Source organism: Rhopilema esculentum, chromosome 19, assembly GCF_057945365.1.
Source record: "Rhopilema esculentum isolate cy_ngs chromosome 19, ASM5794536v1, whole genome shotgun sequence".
Classification (NCBI taxonomy): Eukaryota; Metazoa; Cnidaria; class Scyphozoa; order Rhizostomeae; family Rhizostomatidae; genus Rhopilema; species Rhopilema esculentum.
This window is the reverse complement of record NC_142833.1, coordinates 5,682,505-5,702,333: the sequence shown is the minus strand read 5'-3', so window position 1 is coordinate 5,702,333 and position 19,829 is coordinate 5,682,505. Positions and strand designations below refer to the sequence as shown.

The 19,829-nt window shown below is 37.1% G+C and overlaps 3 protein-coding genes across 3 annotated transcripts in view; 1 reads left to right on the top strand and 2 right to left on the bottom strand.

The window, feature by feature from the left end:
* Positions 1-3,613, bottom strand: part of LOC135688277 (metabotropic glutamate receptor 3) — a 30,559-nt gene extending 26,946 nt beyond the window's left edge. The window contains exon 1 of the mRNA XM_089113971.1: positions 3,495-3,613. The gene's annotated coding sequence lies outside the window, so the exon portion shown is untranslated. The remainder of the gene's footprint in view (positions 1-3,494) is intronic.
* LOC135688278 (BTB/POZ domain-containing protein 6-B) lies at positions 1,678-13,313 on the top strand. Its single transcript, XM_089114192.1, has 2 exons — positions 1,678-3,024; positions 4,898-13,313. The coding sequence occupies exons 1-2, from the start codon at positions 1,678-1,680 to the stop codon at positions 5,075-5,077; spliced, it is 1,527 nt and encodes a 508-aa protein (XP_088970318.1). The 3' UTR covers positions 5,078-13,313.
* On the bottom strand, positions 2,211-19,798 carry LOC135688280 (CTD nuclear envelope phosphatase 1A). Its single transcript, XM_089113975.1, has 9 exons — positions 19,514-19,798; positions 18,924-18,990; positions 15,339-15,405; positions 14,412-14,463; positions 12,980-13,051; positions 12,237-12,281; positions 11,391-11,462; positions 10,093-10,204; positions 2,211-9,105 (listed from the first exon to the last, which is right to left on the bottom strand). The coding sequence occupies exons 1-9, from the start codon at positions 19,640-19,642 to the stop codon at positions 8,963-8,965; spliced, it is 759 nt and encodes a 252-aa protein (XP_088970101.1). The 5' UTR covers positions 19,643-19,798; the 3' UTR covers positions 2,211-8,962.
* Positions 19,799-19,829: the final 31 nt, after the last annotated feature.

Genomic DNA, 19,829 nt, shown 5'->3' with positions numbered 1-19,829 from the left:
ACTTGCAACTTTATGGTCGTACTTGATACATGGATTAAACAAAATTTATGTGAGTTTTCACTGCAAATGAATTGAGCCGGCGTCTAAGTCTTGATTGCTGGTAGCGATAAAAGTATACAAAATTGATAAAGTTTCTTAGGGATTCTGTCTTTAGTAGCAGGGACGCCGGAACGACCAAGGGACAAGGGGGGGGGGCGTGCTTGAGTAAAAGGGCATTTGAAGAAATTATTTCCCAACTATCAACAATTCTTTCGTAGCTGTCATTTTGTTTCGATCTTCTGTCGGTATCTTAAAAATAGGCTAAATTTTGGCATAAGAAATTTCTTCACAAGTTTCGGGAAATATTGTCATAAATAAGGCACTACAGTCAGGATTTCATATGAATCTCAAGGATTTCCTACAAAAGGCCGGTGTCAAGGGCACTTCTATGAAAAGGGCACTTTAGCCCCCCTTGCCCCTCCTATTAAAAAGCAACAGGGGTGGTTCAGCCTCCGCGCCCCCCTCTCCGGCGTCCCTGTTTAGTAGCACAAGTTCTTTTAATTTAGCGAACTTCTACCTCTAGCCCGGCAGGCTCAGTTAGCTGGTCAAACATATATCATGTGAGCTCTGAAAAACTCCGAGAAAGGGTGGTCTGAAAGCTAGAATTCTTGGACCTAGAATCTTGATAGTAGAGTTGGTTTTTTACTCAGTCCACAAAAGGAACAACAAAAAGTGTAGGAATTTACTGACATGAGGTTACAGACAATTTTTTGGTAAGCCCAGACCTGTCAAGTTTCGGTTTTGAAAATGAGTGAGATTTTTTAAAAGGAGGGGAAAATGTTTGGTCTAGAACGAATGCCGACTGCCACACAACCAATAGTAGGACCCCAGGGTGTTGCCCAAGAAAATTTTCTTTTACCACGCCCTCTAGTTCTTCGGAAACGCCTTTTTTAGCAGGGACCGCACAGAAGTGGGTGGGGGTTGAGGGGCTTTGTATTTCCCCATTCTACTCAGTTTTTCTTGAGAAAGAATTTATAACAGTATATAATCATGAAACAGTTTAATCTGGTGCACTTGCACTGCGCAAATGATTGCAAAAATGTACAGCACTGTTGACAAGGAATGCAGAGGGAGGAATGCAGGCGTACAAGCAAGCAAAGCATCGTAGTGTAACTGCAACCCCAGATATTATTTTAGAGAAAAAGTTACTCCGCTCTGACCGCTCTGACCGCATCCAAGATTCAGATATTAGGGTCCAGTTTCTTCTTGCAGGACCACACATGATATACAGTGAACCAACTGACTGAGCCCATCGGGACCTCTAGGGTCCTTATAAAGTGATTCCTTATAAAAAGGGTGTACATTGAAGAGAAACCTTTTTATTAAAATACGCCTGAAAATATGTCAGCGTTTCTGCAAATTCATTTCTCGTTGCCAAATTTTGTTCCAGTGCAAAAATATGAACGCCTTTGTTCGACTTTGATCTGGATAAGAAGATTTCTTCCTTAAATTTTGTATAGTAAAGATATACCGTACCAGTGGTACATATCATGATTGGCAAGTATGTGAAAGGAATGACACGATCATACAAATGCAAGAGACAAGCACCCCAACATTATTGCAAAGATTAAAAGAAAATGCATTCATGATATCAAGATCAAATATCTGTAATTTCTTTATTTTCAGACCGAGAATATAATGGCTGAGCAGTGGTTGAAGAGATTATCTCTCAAAATTGCCAATAATTTTCTCAATGAAGAACTGAGTGATTTCGCTTTAATTGTAAACGAAGGAAAGTTCCCTGTCCACAAGTTCGTGTTGGCATCAGAAAGTCCCGTATTCAAGGCAATGTTATATGGTCCATTGGCTAAAAAGGAACAGCAGGAAGTTGAGATCGTGGATTGTGACAGTACAGAGGCATTGGAAGAATTTCTCAGGCTAATTTACAAAGGTGAAGCAAGCCTGACATGGGACAATGCACGTTGTGTTTCTTACCTGGTAGACAAATATATGATAGAATCAACGGGGAATGTCTTCCGAACACTGGTTGCGTCGAACATAGGCACATACAACAGCCTTGATTTTCTAGAAAAATCGCTACTCGATATTGGACACGACGATATGGTCGACGAGTGTTTAAAAATTGTCAGAAAAGACATAAGTGTGCTTGTACGAACTGAGAGATTTTTGGATTTACACCTTAAGTCACTCAAAGTGATTTTAGCCAGCAAGAGGCTCGATATCAGTGAGATTGATCTTTTCCACGCAGTTAATAAGTGGTGTTTGCACCAGATCAGTAAAGCAAGTTTGGAAGGGGAAACCAAGTCAAAAAAGGAAGTTCTTGGGGATGCATTATACCTCATTCGTTTTCCTACTATCAGCATGGACGATTTAACCAGGTTTTGCGTTACGTCGAAGCTAATAACAACAGATCAGTTCTATGAATTGGCTCGCTTGAAAACTATGTCTTCTCAAATGCAACAGGCTGAACTTGACGAAATTCCTTTCCCGAAACATAGTCGAACAAGAGGTGTTCTCGCTATCAAGACAAAGTATACTCTTTCGAAAATTGAAGATTATCCTTTCTATTTTATATTTAAAGTTAACAAAAGAGTATACTTGAAAGGATTCATACCAAATGAAGGATGGAAGCCATCAGGCTCGAAACAGGTTGAAATTGGTGAAGTTGATGTCCCATTGACTGTTTCAGAAACTGATCCTTTAGTTGTGTTTTTCAAGGAACCCGTTCTTGTTGATCCAAGTTCAAGTTTAAAGCTTTCATTGCATTATAATAACCCAAAATCTACAGTACCAATCCAGAGTTCAAACTTTCCCAGGAATTCCCCCTCCCTTTTCGGGTGCCCTGTATACGGAAGATATACGACCTTCACCTGGCACGACTTTGAATTCGAGATCTGGAAAACCAGGGATTCTCAATCATCTCCAGTGAATACGTTCCTGTTTTCAATTTTCGATGGAAAGCCTATGATGAAATATTCGCCCGAACTGTGCAGCGAGGTTTTCCCGGTCAAGGAAGCAACATGCCAATTTTGACTTACATGGGGCTCTTCGACTTTTGAGTTGTTCATAAACCATTGCAAGACAGTTTTCGCAACACAGCTCTGCTATAAAATTTTGCATATATATTTACTCGATGTTGAATATTCAAGCACAATTTCGAACTTTCGCTTTAACTGCCTTAATAAATCGTAGTCTATTCTCAGCTATATATGCTGTCCAGTGACCACAAAGAATATTACAATCCTAAATAACGAATATTACAATCCTAAGTAAAGAATATTACAATCCAGCACAACCAAGAAGGGTACCTTCAACATTATATACACTTTAAGCAGTATATTGTTATCAAGTAACTTTATTTGATAATTTGTAATATTCTTTGTAGTCACTGGACAGCATATATCAGTACCTTCATATTCATACCATCATTTTGATATTGATAATCTAGTCAAAGCTTCTTAACTAATTCAAAATAATAAAGAATTGATATTTACCGAATAGCTTGAATGAGTACGTCGTATTTTGTCAATGCTTTCTTGACAATAACTGGTCACTGACATCTCTTACGAACATTTGAGCATGAAACATTTTGAAAAGACCTGCTTAAGTCAACTGAACGTTGTTTGCAGTATTTTTGTTAAGTTTGAACAGCGGTCGATTTATGCAGATGTCGGATGGCTTGCGATGCTGCGCAGCGTAACATCATCTAAAAGACAACTCAAAATGGCACTATTATTTGTGGAAATCACGGGGGTTCTCGGCTAAATTTTGGGTAGGGGTCTGCCACGAGCATGTTCAAAGTAGTACTGTCGGCTAGACTAATTTTTACGAAAATTGTTCCCTTGGCGAGACGAATTTCTACAAAATTGTTTCATTTACTAGTTTATTATCAACAAAAATGGGTTGTCAGTATTCTTATCTTTCAAGGCTTTATTAAGAAAAAAAACTGTCAAAGGACCAATATTGTCAAATATTGTACCCTTAGCTAGACCTTGACTGGGGCAAAATTGCAAAGAGATATACCCCGAGTAAGTCTGAAAAAGCATACCCTTGCTCGCGGCACATCCCCAGGTAACTTTACTATGGATGAACACCTCCTTTGATGTAAATAAACGATTGGTCCACAAAACACTATGCTTAGTGTAGTGGAATTAGATATAAAAACGGTCTAACCCGGATAAAAATAATATAAAGCTGTAATTTGGCACAGATGATCTATACTACTAAGTTGGAAATGACCAGAAAAAAAGCCCCATCAATTGGACATTGGGAGGTCCTTATTTGGGCAAAAACCATAATGGCGCACTGATCAGTAGTGGTTCAAAATTTTAATGTTGCTAAAAGCACATAGTATGTACATCTTTTGAAAGATAATTTCATGCTGAATAACTTTTATTTAACATACGTACCCTTAGAATTGGGCAAATTTAGTGGTGATTGGGCAAAAACAAAGTGGGACGAGTGAATATTGAAAAGCGCGCAGAAAAAATGGCTGATCCTCTTGCTGAATATTTTCACTTTGTTTCGCAAATTCTATCGATGCAAAATCATTAAGTGTGTGAATAAGATAAAGTATGATAATACCCACTCAGCCCGGGCTGACTTAAACCGGGCCCACTCAGCCCGGGCTGACTCAACCCGGGCCCACTCAGCCGGGGCCAACTCAGCCCGGGCTGACTCAAGTGAAATTTTTTCACTGCAGCAGCAAATTCCGGTCAAATCTAAAGAAATATTTAAATATTCAAAACAAAATATTCAAAACTCACGACCGAACAGTCCAAACAACATGATTTTTTCATTATAAACTAATTTAAAGATGAAGATTTCAATTTTGACAGTTTTTCAACTTTTTTCATTGACCTCCATCTTAGTGATTTTTGTTACTAAGACGTAAAAAACACTGCCAAATTCAGTGCAAATTCAAAGTGGCTGCACAAAACTACAGCTTGATGCTGGGCCAGTAATATTCCCTTTATGCACTTCCTTACCAGAAAAAGAGATAACTTCCAAATTACGTATAATCCAAAAAATTGCAAACTTTTCAATTGAGAAGGACTTGGAAATTGGAAAATCCTGAGACAAATATTTATACTTAAACGTGGTTCACCTTTTGCCGTGTTCTGCATTAAAAGACCTTCGTACCCGCAGTTATTACCAGCAAGAATATTTGTCTGCAAGGCACAGGGTAGATCCTTGCTTTTTTTCTCCAAATGAAGATGTCATCAGTGTTTGCGGAATAACAGAATTTAAGGGAAATTTGTCGTAGATTGCGGAAACCTGGCAATTTTTCAACGGAACGAGGGAGTTCTACACACTTGCCGGACGCAGATTTAATACACGGATTGCAGAAATTTCAAAATGTTTAGCGGGATTCTTAACCTGCTCCTTGATGGATAGGATTTCATCATCGCATGTTTCGATCTTGTTAATATATAAGTTGTTCATAAATAAACTTATATACATTCAGAGGTGGCGCCAGAAATCTTCCGACAGAGAGGTTGGAGCTTCCAACAGGGGGCTAAATTGACTATAATATGCAGTTTTCGTACGTTATTCTGTCAAATTTGCTCCGAAAATAACCTAAACTTTTCTTCCTATAGGGGAGCTAGATGCTTCCGATGAAGGGACTGTAGCGCCCTAGCCCTCCCCTGGCACCACCACTGTATACATTCTATGGCCCAGTTGCCCCCTATTTGCTACATTTGGGCCATTTCGTCCGGTTTTGTCAATTATTTAGTAGGAGGAAATTTCTAGTGACAACACCTACCTTCACCTGTCTATTAGTTCCGAAAACTGAAAACACTGATGAATCATAAATTAAACTGTTATATTAATAATTGATATGCAAGCGATTGATGGGTCAGATTTGCTTAATGACCAAAACTGTTTTATGTTTGACAAGCATATTGATGATTATATTTCTGCTAACACGAAGATTGTAAAAACTCTTCCTGGCCATTGGCGTAGGAGAAAGAGGGGCTGAGAGGGTGGCAACCCCATAATCAGTTAAAATTTATCGTATTGCAGCCTACATTCGGACAGCTCAATCTGACCGAAGGAATAATGTTTGTCCTGATCCATACATATCCTCTTGAACGTTTAGCATCCGCTGAGGCCATGTCCCTGGCTGAATATTTTTCGAGTAGAATTTTACTGCATTGGCCATATCCTTTGATTTATCAGTTGCCTAGGATTGATCGTTTCTACCAACGTAGCTGTTAAGAAACTTTCTGAATAGTGAAAAAGTCTAGAGTTATCAGTACTATATCAAAGTGCAGTTTAACAAAAGCAAAACACATACTCACAAGTTTAACAAAATCATGAAAAGTCGCTGTAAGAAGCATGACCCCAGGGAAAGTGCCAATCAACGTCTGCTGAGACTGTTTCAAAATTTCAATCCTAATATTTTAGGCCCAACCCAACAAGATGCACATAAATTATGAATTTCCTAAGAATTATGATTAAACAAATGCTTGTTTACGGAAAACCTCAATTACAACCCGTACCAGAATTTGTGTGATGAATTGTACTAAAATCCCACGAACAAAAATGCATGGTCGCTTTCTCTTAGGAATTGTTGCACTCCACAATCACAGCAACAAGCATAACTTCAATGTTCAGAGACACAAAAATCGTGCATATTTATTTGATTTATCATTCTTTGCCATTGCCAGTACCATATTGCGAAGGAAGGGGGGCTGGCAGGCGTTCAACATACCAAGACCGAAGAGAAGAATTTGCGTTCACGTGTGAAGGAAATCAATTAGGTCATGTGATTGATGACATGCAATTCAACTCATTCGAAGAAACAGACAGACAAGATAAGACACGACTCGCAAGATGAACGCTACACTAGAAATAATCTCACTCATGGAATATGTTGTTTTAATGTAAAGTTCGCAGTACCAAGGAGTCTTTGCATAAGTAAATAAATAGAACATTCGCAGTGCTTTTTCGCTTTTGTCTTTTTATACATTATTAACAAGGAACCGGGAACTTTTTTGGAGTTTCGTCTCTATTTTTCACTTCATCCCCACAACGTGCTTTCACCTTGGGGACTAGAGGGGGACAAAAGCCTCAGAAAGTCAAAGAAAATCAGATGCAGCATGTCAAATGCGCAGTGGTATGGGTTTGTACTGTATTTTGTTTTTGTTATTTGAATATATAGTATTCCTTTCAGGAGCAATGCCTTTTCTTTTGACATAGTAACAATTTCATTGACCGAGTAGGCTTGCTTTGCTCAAAGATAGAAGGCTTTAAGATTTACATTTCTGTGTACAGAAATAAAAACAGACGAAATTGAGATGAATTTCGGCAAACTAAATAAAAGTTAAATTTGCTGCGCATGCGTAGAAGAACTGTTCCCCGAGTAACGAAATACTCAACAGTCTTGAGTATGTTATAAAGTTTGTAAAATGGAAGTGCTTGTGTCCAGTAGCGTAGTCATGAAGGAAAGATTAGAGGGGCAGAGACGAGCCCGACAAGAGGGGGTTGGGGGTCTATCTCAGGGGAAATTTTTGTAGACAACACCCTTAAAACTTTGGGAAAACGCTGATATTAGTTGTGTTGTTTGTACGTGACAATGGTTAGATTACAACGCAATGACAGCTAATTGTAGCTTTTTGTGTTAAGCAAATTTCAATTCTACAACTGTCTTTTACCTCCACAATTTCTCTAATGTTTAATGTTCTGAACGTTTTATGTATCAGGCAAGGAAGCTCTACCTACAAAAACAGATTTTTCAAATTTGTAAACAAATATCTAAAAACAAGTAACAGTGATAAAAACTTCAAACTAAGTCCATTCTCCTAGGAAAAAAACCTTCAAAATCATTACAGTATCTAATTTTTAAAGTTTATCAAAATCTAAAGAGATTATTATCATAAGACTTGGCAGTCTCTTTCGACCCAATCAAAACGACCTATTTGATGCTTTTACTGTCCATTTGTTGAAACTGAGATGCACTCTTGATAGTTTGTGAAAAGCACAAGCCCCCTCTTATTTTGAACCTTAGTTTTTAAATCATTCTTAAGCAATATAATGTCTAAATTTGGAGAATCGAGAGATAAAGCTCAAATTCTTGCTACAATGTTTTTTATCATCAAAATATATTCAGAAACGAAAAATACTAACACAATACAAGCTTCGGGTGTACACCTCGCACCTTTTGGTCAAATCTATTTGGTCAGATGAATAAAAGTCAAACTGTCGATGAAATTCGAGCCTGGCAATTATTCTCAAATTTATTGGTAGAACAATTTTTGTGTCTCAGTATTGTGTGAATGAAGTGTGTATTTTGTCGGGAATCTCCCATGAAAGGTAGCAAGAGCCCCCCCCCCCCACCCCCTTCTGCAAACTAAGCGGGTATAAAAATTTTGCGACCACGCCCTCTAGATTGGCATAAAATACATTTTAGAGATTTTGTTGCAGTCACTTTCTTGCAATCAATTAAAAAATTTTATTTTTGTTTGAAATGTCACTTTTTGTCTGAGGTACTAATTTGTTGCTGATTTGCAACTGCCCCCTTGCCCCATTCGCTACTGCATGTGTCCTTCCGGGCCAACAGTATTGCATGTTAAAATGAAAACACGAACAGTTTTTGGTCGAACTTCGGGGTGGAATATGACTGTGGCACGGACATTGTGTGCTTCTAATTTATTACAAAATGTAGATGATAAGGCTAACTCACTAATTTTGTTGCATGGAAAAATTAACAATTCAGAAAGGTCGGAGGTTTTTCTGATAACAGTGAGTCAAAAGTTGGACGTCACCGTTGCAAGTCTAAAGCCGAATGAGCCCTGAAGATTGAGAAAAATACACGGAAAGAAGAGAGAGGTTTCATATTTATACGTCTGTGACATGTATGAAACAGTTTAATATAAAACATACAATTATTATCAAAGATTTATGTTGGTTCTTGGGTAATATCATCAGGCAAGGTAGATTTCATGAGCGATTCTAGCTAGTATGGGGACTGGTGCAAGTTACGACTTAGAATCGACCGGACGTCAGAGGTGAACCGGAGAGCATCCAGAACCGGAAGTAAGTTCAGAAGGGCCTTGTCTGATGGATCTGCAAACCAGGAGACAATCGGTATGCCGTTGTCTAAAATCGAAATAGATATATTTGAGCAATATGATCCAGGCTTAATTTGTGTTGTCTCATCTTTAACAGTCCGGAAAAAGAAGTAGCAGACCTGTACGTAGAAAGCGGCGGGAGATAAAATGTTTTCAGTATGCCAGGAGCAAGAAAATTCAGCGCATGGTTCTAGGCAACACTGAAGATTGGAAGTCGGAAGCCGCTATATCCAACCCCAAATCTCTTACCTGCGTGTAAAGCACCGGATTTCCGCGATTTTTTGCCGACTAGATCAATAGCGGCGCCAAGAAATTCAAAATGGGGGCTGTGGGGGAGGGGGAGAGCTGGGATTAAAAAACCAACTTTTGAAAAACGCACTAAAATGCTTCACGATACTTTATGCCCATGATTTTATGAGCTTTAAATACATTTTAGAATATTACTCACAGTAGTTTGCTTGCAATCGTTTAAAACATTTTGCTATTTTTTGGCATGCTTTTAGTGCGTTTGATTAATTCCAGTCTTACAATGAATTTCATTACTTTATGAGGCCCCATAGATCTCGGCTTATTCATTAAGCAATAAAAAGATTTGTCGCACTATTCTTTTCTTTTAGTTCTTTTCTTTTATTCTTTATATCTTTTTAAAAACAATTTTTTGCAAAAAGTGACGCCCTCCAGCCCCCCCCCCCCCTATGGTTTGATAGCAATTTATATAAATTTGGGGCTTAGTGCTTAAACTTTGGGACAACTCATCTTCTGTAAAAATACTTCGGGAAAATTCTGCATCACAATGAAACTCCTGCATAACTGCAACACAGGCAAAAACCCATGCAACACACGAAAAAACTTTTAGCTACAAAACAGCCCTGCCTATTTCAGTTAGATTTTCACTTCTAAATAAAACAAGATTTCTAAAATAGAAGGGCATTGACAAAGCTCGGGAAATCAACTCGAATCACATTTAATCACGATGAAGGAAATAAGGAACAAAGTATTTCTGAAAAGCACTTACGTTTGTTTTCCCTATAAGCTCCTGGTGAATTATCAATGATGAAGATACTCGAAAGGTCGGAAGAAATTATCCGTAAGTCTTTCGTAAAACCAAATATGTCCACTTTGCAGTGCTGAAAACAAATAATACGATCTAAAGGCGTGAAAATAAAAACCTTTGGCATGACCCTCTCACTAATTAAAACAATGCACAATTCAGGCTAAAATTTGGAATTCCTAGGATTTAACAGCAAGTAACCGAACACTGCCACGAGATACTCGTCCCTCTCGCTCAGTTTATATTTGAGTATTTGAGTTCAAGCAGCCGAGATATTTGCATACAATATTGAAATTTATCAAGAACTAAACGGGGAAGGAGAAACAATTCTGTAAAACTGCGAGGATTTTGCCCAACGAAGGTAAACACGTGGTTAATTCTTTGTTGCAAAATTAATTAGAATCTTTATCACCACAAAAAAATCTTCCATCACTAGAAGCAAAGAGGTTTTTTTCACTGTGTTCAACCCACTAAAAACTGCCACTTTCCACCAACAATATGGCAGAATGAACATATGACTGGCTGAAGCGCTACAAATTTGTCTTTTTTAACTCGAGACAGTTTGCTGTCTTATTTACAATAAATTGTTTCATTGTTGATAAAATTATATTATTTTATCCTTATCATCGTGTTACGTTATTCCCGAAGGGTGACTTGAAATAATCCCAAAATATTGCTTCATCCTGCTAATCTTTCTTGTCTTCACCAAAGCAGAGATTACAAGGCATTTCCGCGGTGTAAGACCAAGAAAGGCCCACAGCTCAGTTACTATTTTAACAACTTCAAAAGATCATAACCTTTATTCCTTAAAATTATCGTCTCAGGGTCTGTTTTATCCTACCTCTCAGCCCATAAACTGGCAGGTGGGACGAAATTATAGAATGTTTACAGGCAGATTCTATCCCAGCTTCTAGCTGCATAAGAAGAGAAAAATCCCACCTTCCAGCTGAAAATTTCATCCCACCTTCCAGCTTTATCCCACCTTCCAGCATTTATTTTGAAGAAATTCATCCCACCCAAGTGAGCTCCCAACTCTCAAGCAGTGGGATCTCATTTAAACGGCCTTGCTCATTTTCCATCTGAACGCAAGAAGAGAAATACAAAGGATTCTGCAGGAGAGTGGGATCTCACCTCTCAGTTCACAGGCAAAAAGACGGGATGATTTTCTCCATATAAAAAGGCCCTTTTCCTTAACTGCCAAACAGAAGAAAAAGTCAATTTGACTAATGGAAAGTAAGCGTCAAGAGTAGTCCAAAACTAACCTGGCGGTAATATCTCTTTTTAAGAACTCCTTTGTTGCGATCTAATTGGTCAGTGACTGCAGCTCCGTAAACCTAAAAATGATTAGATTGCACGTTCTATATTGCCAAGGCATAAAATTATGCAAAGAATGTTCATCACAGGCCTGGTTCTATGGCCTACATTCTATGGAACAAATATATGGTCTGTATACCCCTGTAAGGAATTTTTAGAAAACTGCATACCCATATGCCAGAAATCTTGTGTCAGAAATCGTGAGTCAGAAATCGAGACCCTATTTACAAAAGCTTACGTTTCCAACTACACCTGGGGTTTAGAGCTAGGGGAGCCGTCCTTGTTCTTCTCATAGCATTGCACCCTTGAACGACACCCCTTTCCCAATCGACCCTGAGAATTAAGGAATTCAACTGTATTCGAAATGATGCAAGACCGCGGTCCAACGTAGCTAGTCGAACATTAACAGAAACTGAAATTCAGGCAGTTGTCAGTTACTTTTCGCGCGAAACAAATGCATTAATTCGAACAAGATTTTCAAAGCTGACCAAATTTTGGCGAGGTCTTTTCATAGACTTCGTGGGATTTAACACACAAAAACCTTTAGCTGCTTTCTCTGAGAAAAGTTATTTCGTAATTTTTTTACTCTGTTGCGATCTATCTTCCGAAGGTATTTTTGGGACACTGAGAAGCGATACTTATCGAGCAGTATCCTGTTTCTTCTTCTTCCTCCGCGTTCACTTAGTGACAAGACTTTCTGGCAGTAGGATGAGCTACGTCACTATTCGCTACGTAAAATTCACATCAATTACGAACAATGAATGACGTAGCAATTCGTAGCATTCATCACATACCTCCATGCTTGCTGTAAAAACCGCCAGATCGTACCATTGGCTTACCTAGATAAACACATCAATCAAAAATTAAGTTTCATGGAAAAGAAAATGCCTTCATATAAGTAAATCAAATTTCTCTGGAAACAAATTTATCTACGCCTTCGAAAAAAGGTAACAGTTGAATTATTTGTACCAATATTTGTACCACCAAAAAATCTTGCTTATGCTTTAGCCAAAATCACTTACGGTAATAAGTTGAAGAAGCCCAATAGGCCACGAAACATATCAAAAAAGTGATCTAAGTTTTGAGATACTTGAGATACATGCAGAATATTGTGACGCAAAAATTGGTTCAAACTGGACTGGCAACAACCTCTTATACTTATTTATATGAAACCACATACAGGTGCTCTAATGCGCAAAATTTGGTTAAGAAGGTGTAATACATTGGCAACTACTTCAAAATCTGTCATCATAATTTGGAGAGGCCCTTTATAAAAGGGAGGCTTATTCAAAATTTTATGCTAAAGATTTGAGGCATATTTAAGAGGGGGGAGTGTATTTAGCTGAATTTCGACTATTTCAATCATAGGTGTTAAGGAATTACATCATTGAAACCAGACTTTCTACATTTGCACCACACTTGTAACAGAGATGCATGGCATCCGACACCAATTCATTAAGGAACTTAAACCATGGAAAAGGACACTATTTGCAAGACAACAAGCAAGAATGATAAAAAAAATAAAAACAATACTAACAACACTTAGAAAGAAGTCAGCATGCGGTCTCTTATGTACATGGAATCTGACTGGGTGCCTGTCTATTGTCACCTACAGAATATAAGTGAATTATATTAGAACAAGATATTAGAATACAGTTCAAAAAAATAAATTGCTGATATAGCTATAAATAGAACCAGAAAATAATGTTTTTTATTTGTGACATGGGTGAACTGAGCAGAGTTTGTATACCTTAATCCCAAAGTTCGTCCAATCTTTTATTACAAAAAGAAAATGCTTGTTCATAAAAAAGACAGTTTGGCAACAGAGACCACATAAATGGGGGGAGCTACAAGGGCTTTAGCCCCCCCCCCCCAAACAAAAAAATTCCAAAATATACTTTAGACCAAACAAAAAAGGCCTTGCTCTTGGTTCTTAGCATGTTAAGCCCCCCAAAACGCTTCAGCCCCCCTTAATCTATAATATACAGTCCTTGTTTGGCAATTCAATGTATTTTTACATTGCTGAGCATTTGTTTATCAAAGCTGAAGCAAATAATGAAACAAAACAAAGAATGTTTAATTCTTGGAAAAGGCCATCAGTAATGTTACCATTTCATAAATCATATCAATATTTGAAATTGCAAAAAAAATTAAAATATGCCTGAGAGGCTTCAGGAACAATTTTAATATGAAAACCAATGATGGGGTCTATCTAGTATATTTAAATGTTTATTCTCATTGGTACAAATTTTCGTATTGATAGCATTCTGTACTCCTGATTCTTATTTTGATCAGGTTATACCCCCTACAAAATTTCTGCTTTATGAATGATTCTGCAATGTTAATTCTACAATACTTGGAAATTTTGTAGGGGGTATAATCTGATCAAAATAGGAATCAAGAGTAGTAGCTATTTTTCAGAAAGGTGTACTTGAATCCAGTCAATGCTCTGAATCTCAAAATTGTTATAAAATATGAGAGCTAGCAGAATATTTGATTTGATTCAAATTCTGCTATATGATCTCAAATAATGAATTATAAATAAATCAGTTTCAGAACAGAACAATGACATGATTAAAACAGCAAATTGAAGCAGACTCCTTTTTCTTTAGGATGATAATTTTTGTACAGACCCGTTTTAGAATTTAAAGTCTAGATTTGGATTTAAACTTTTCTCAAAGATGATTTATAAGTTATAAAATAAAGCTCTTTACTAAAATGGCACATCAGTCAGTCATCATGAGAACCGTTTTTTCTTTGATTGTCAGATTGGGCTAGTTCAGCTTCATTAAGCTTCATTTGATCATGATTATCTCTACCAAGTGAGACCCCCTTTATGTGAGAAATTTCAGATTTGATTGTGTGCGGTCTAAGGCCTTGAATTGCACACACAAGAAAGAGAGGAATGAAACAGTTTCAACTTTTTGTGGGGAGAAAATTAGACAAAAAAGATGTGACAAAAGTCTAACCTTCACTGTAAAATCTGCAGGCATTGAGGGTTTTACAGTTGGCTTTGCTAATCTATAGCACAAACAAAGGTGGGTTAACAAAAATAGCACAAAACAGAGTTAAATGAATAAGGAGAAGTTTGGATTTAGCTCTATACAGTAAGTACTCGCATATGAGAAACCACTTCTTGAAGCTGTGGCCTCAGTAATTTTCTTATTAACATCATCTTTTCATCACCAGGGTCCCATTTCTTATCACTAGGTACTGTCAAGTCAAATCAAGTCAAGCTACATGACAGTACCTTACATGGATGTGAATTCAGTAGAAGAGGTAGTAGTAGTGTATTATACCTAATCTACAGTATAATTTTCCATATCAATACAATAAACACACTACAATAAACAGAAAACACTGCAGGTTATATTTAAAAATAAGAAACATTTTAATTTCAGGCCTAAAATTTATAAAATGAGCCCCTTTGAAGAAAATGAGGCCTGTTTCTTATACAAGGGGGTTTCCTATATGGGGGTACTCACTGTATTTTCCTTGGGACCTGATAGGACTTCTTTATTGTTGATAAAGTCTGAAAGGCTATTACTGTCATAAGCCTCTGTAATTTCTTTAAAAACAGCATGGCTGATGGTGTGATGTTATGATGAAAAAATCAGAAATATTTTAAGGGCTTGGACAATTTCTCCACCATGTCCATTACCAACACACAAAGTTCAAGTTTGTTTAAATTGAAAATCAAGAGCTTTATAAATCTAAAATGCATCTTTATTACAAAAAGTTTGACGCCACATTCTAGTGGGATCCATGCCTCATTTTATGAGGAAGTCTAAAATTATATACATCACAATGTAAAAAATTTAAATACAAAGAGAATTTCAAGCTCTCCTTAGAATTCCTTAGATTTCATCATTTTCCTTGCAGATAAAATGACTCACCCATCTGTATGGGAATGCACAAGAGTCTCATCAAGATCTAGCACCATAATTTTTCTTTTCACTAAACCTATACAGATAAAAACAGATAGCATTCAGTGAGGAATTATCAATTCATATCAAAACATAATTGTGCTTAGCTAGTTTTGAGATATGAAACACCACTTACAAAGGCAAAGCTTTCAAGTGGTAGAGGATTCTGATAAGAAATGATTATATCTGCTGAAATGTTTTATGATAATGAAGTCCAAGTACTAAGTACATAATTCCTCTATAGTTCACTTTCTTTGGGGCTTTCAGTTTACTTGCTATATAAATTCTTTGGATCATATTCAGTGGTGCACTTGTAATAAGATACAATAAATTCAATAAACTTCTCATGAATTAATCATTAACATTGAAGAACCCAAATGCAAAGATTTCAAATAACCTAAAGTTGAGTTGGATTGTTGTGTTTTGACCCTGACCCTTGAAAGAATACAAAATAAACATATTAAAAAAACGCATAGAGATAAATATTACATACTTAAGTAGACCTCACAAAAGCGTTTGACACAGTTAGTAGAGATGGTTAATAGAAGATTCTAGAAAAATTTTTGGCTGTCCACCCAAGTTTATTACCATTGTTTGTCAGTTTCATGATGGTATGATGGTGAGAGTCATGGACAATGGACAAGAATCTAGAACTTTCCAAGTCACCAATGGTATCAAACAAGGCTGCGTACTGGCGCCCATGCTTTTCAGCATCATGTTCACAGCCTTGCTCTCAGACGCCTTTCGCAGCATTCAGTCTGGCATCCAGATGCAGTACAAAACTGATGGCAAGCTCTTCAATCTACACCGCTTGCAAGCTATAACAAACGTCAAAGTTTCAGTTCTTCAAAATTTCCTGTTTGCTGATGACTGTGCCCTGAATGCATCGCCTGAGTATGACATGCAAATAAACATAAACCAACTCAGCAGAGCATGCGGCAACTTTGGCTTAACAATAAGCACCAAGAAAACCAAAGTTATGTACCAACCTGCACCTGGAAAACTTTACAGGCCATCACAGATTGTAAATGACCAATCTTTACAAGCCATCACAAGGTTTACATACCTTGACAGCACACTGTCAAACGCCGTCAATATTGATGACGAAATCAACAACAGGCTTGTCAAGGCTAGCGCTGCCTTTGGGAGGCTTATGAAAAATGTATGGCAAAGACGCGGCATCAGCACAAAGAGAGAGCTGAAGGTCTATCGTGCTGTCATCCTAACCACACTCATGTACGGCAGTGAGACATGGGCTGTTAATAAAATACACGCAAACAAGCTTCAACACTTCCAAACAAAGCACCTACGCCAAATAATGGGCATTAAATGGCAGGTTAGGGTGCCAGACAATGAAGTTCTACAGAGAGCTGAAATGTTCAGCACCTATGTTCTACTCTAAAAGAACCAAGTAAGACTGGCCCAACACATTTTCTGCATGGAAGATAGCAACTGCCAAAGCGACTGAACTGGCAAATGGCAAACGATCTGCTGAGGTTCAAAACAGTTTTAAGAATTTGCTTGCTGGTCTCAACGTCAACCCAGATACCTGCTGTGAGTGGCACAAAGCCTGAACAAAGGTGCCCTGGTGAGCAACAGGACTAAACTCACAAATGCACAAAAAAGCGTGCTGCCGGCAAAAACAGGATTCCTTCCGACCCTGAAATCAGCCTACATGTCTGCACCACCAGCAGCAATGCCTTCCATGACTGCATAGAGCTGGTCGGTCACATCCGCTCCTACCATGGCTGAGGTCATAATCGATCTTCAATGGGCAAGCAACACATACTTAAGTGCTATTTCAACTTTTTTTGTCCTGTGTTTTAATCTTTAGGTCATGTACCAAGGTTGCATTTATTACTTAGATTTAGAACTAAGTAATGAATTGTGTTAAAATAATTTTATGTTAATTTGCTATAATTATGTTACATTAGACAATGCTTTCATTGGGGCGCATGTGATAGCAAGGCATGAGCCCCATGTTTCCTTCAAGTGCGATTAGCAGTGCGCCCAGTGACAAATATTTCTCTTGAAAAGAGTGATTACTGGATGCTGGTAGGTCAATCCAGTTGAGACACTTCTTTTCTTAACTATTTTTGTCTGTTTTCAAATTCTTTGTTTGAGCTCTTTTATGAAACTGAAGACTCTGTTACTTCACTTTTCTCTTTAAAACAATTCATTTCAAAATGACTCTGTTTTCCAAGGAATTTGTTTTGGCTGTTCCCATGATTCCTTTTCAAACAACTCTGTTTTGATTGATAACTTTAAATATCGTTATCAAATGTCTCCGTTTTCAGGCATATCAACGGTCTAATTCAGCCTGTGTAATGGGAACAGAGCCTGATTTTTAATGGGCTAACACATTATTAATTGCACATGCTATTTGCTGGTCAAACAGGGGCTGCTTTTTGCTTTAATTTGCTTCAGCTAATTTTATCTTTTTTCTTCTGAACATAGCTGAACAGACTTTGTCACATTTCTAAAGTCACTGTAACCTCTCTATGTCATACAATGCCCTGGAGGATAAGTTTACCGTTTTTGGAAATCATTCTCTTTGGAATAAAGATTGATGGGAAGGTATCATTGAGAGAGCTAGGGATAAATGCCTTAAATTGAAACGGAGAATGAAAATAAATCATCAAAAAAGGACCGTCAGAGTCAGACGATGATTATAAGATCTAGAAACATGGCCACGTTGTAGAAAACATGAACATAACTATACAATAACCATTTATTTCACTATAAAAGTTTTGTTACGTTTAGTGTTTCCATAGAAAAAACTTTCTTGTTCAGTGTTATCAAATAAATTTGATCAGCGGGCCCCACTCTTATCATGTGAGTGTTTGGTGACTGCGCAAATTTTTGAACATGAAAGCCCTGATTTTATATTTATTGAACAATTTTTTTATTTCTTTTATTGTGAGCCATAATAATATGGTCAATAATACAGCAACCATTTCATTTGTTTTGTTGGTTTGTTTCCGTTAGGGAACTCGGTTGGTGTGGTGCTTTCTACCTCTAGTCAAGTAATCAATTTGTCAAAAACAAATACTTCATTAATTTGATATTAAGCAATGATATATAATTATTTTGAGGCACATTTTGCTGTGAATTTTAATCAAGAGCTGCTTCCATTTTATATCCAGAGCCTGTCAAGCTTTCCTGCTACCTTGAGGCTGAGGATGATAATCTAAAGTAGATGACAAAATTTTAAGCCAAATATTGCTGATCCCAAGCTGGGTGATATTGTTGTTGGTTGAAGTTATGTATTTTGACACTTCAGTAGTTTTTTGAAAAATTATGAGTTTTTACACCCCGCTTTTCAAACTCAGTTTCTCTGCATGGTTTTGTGAGTACAGCTTATAATAAAAGACAGCATCATTTTTTATGAACCCCTTTTTCTACAACATATGATTTATAAACGAGGCAAATTATCTGAAAATATGAATTTTATTGTTTTGGCCTTCAAAATACTTTACAGTCTAAGGGTGCCTTGGGGCCAAGGAGAAAACAAAACAAAAAACAACAAATAAGAACAATTAATATAAAACTTACTTAGTCTTTGTATAGACAGAGGTGACAGCTCATAAATGTCATATTTGATAGCTTGATGTTGTATAAGCTACGGGAAATAAAGATCGCAGCATGATAAGAACAAATATTTTCAATGCCAACAGAAAAACAATTTTGATACTAATCTATTTATCTCACATATCCAGAATAATAAATTGCAATACAAACCCTTTTTTAGGTCATATGAAGAAATGGTTGACAAAACAATGCACGTTCTAAAAACTATTTAAATAGGCCTATAATAATATTTACATCGTATATAATAAAACTTCAGGATATCAAGATATTGTCAATATTTATTCTAACACAATGCAAAAGATTATGCACCATTTTAACAATAAATAAATCAGCTAACAAAACAACTAGGTAATGCATCTCTCATGTGATCCAGACTGTTATTTATAATGTGCTGCTCTGATTTAGGCGCAAAAAAGAATAGGTAGTCGCGACGGTGTTATGTGGTGAACAAAGAATTTGCGTTGTATTGCTAAGGCCCTAATGATATATTCGCGCAAATAAATATGTTTACATTGCGAGATGACATAAAAATTGCTGTTTAAAAACATGCATACCGTTTTTGCATTTTTCCGTGCAAGATGATCGAATAGCGTCCATAATTTCGAGAGGAAAACTGAAATAGCTTTGATGCAAACGATAACTCTGAGTTTCTTGAAAACAAACATCAAGAATCGAGCAACCATATTTTACCATATGACCCACTTATACCAAACAGTTTGTCTGAAAATTCCTTCGTAAACAGTAATGACGTCTTTCACAATGTTTTCCGAAGAGTGAAGCGGAATACGGGAAGTGTTTTATCACTATATCAGCAACACACTGCCGCCATTTTTAAAAAACCCTTTCCGTCAGCCCCAATGTATGCTGGGA

Coding starts and splice junctions, on each gene's coding strand:
- LOC135688280 (XM_089113975.1), bottom strand. CDS start 19,642: ATGGTTGCTCGATTCTTGATGTTTGTTTTCAAGAAACTCAGAGTTATC. Junction 11,463..12,236: donor TTTTTACAGCAAGCATGGAG/GTATGTGATGAA, acceptor AATCATTTTTAG/GTTTACGGAGCTGCAGTCAC. Junction 9,106..10,092: donor AGCTTATAGGGAAAACAAAC/GTAAGTGCTTTT, acceptor TTTCGATTTTAG/ACAACGGCATACCGATTGTC.
- LOC135688278 (XM_089114192.1), top strand. CDS start 1,678: ATGGCTGAGCAGTGGTTGAAGAGATTATCTCTCAAAATTGCCAATAAT. Junction 3,025..4,897: donor CGGTCAAGGAAGCAACATGC/CAATTTTGACTT, acceptor AAGACGTAAAAA/ACACTGCCAAATTCAGTGCA.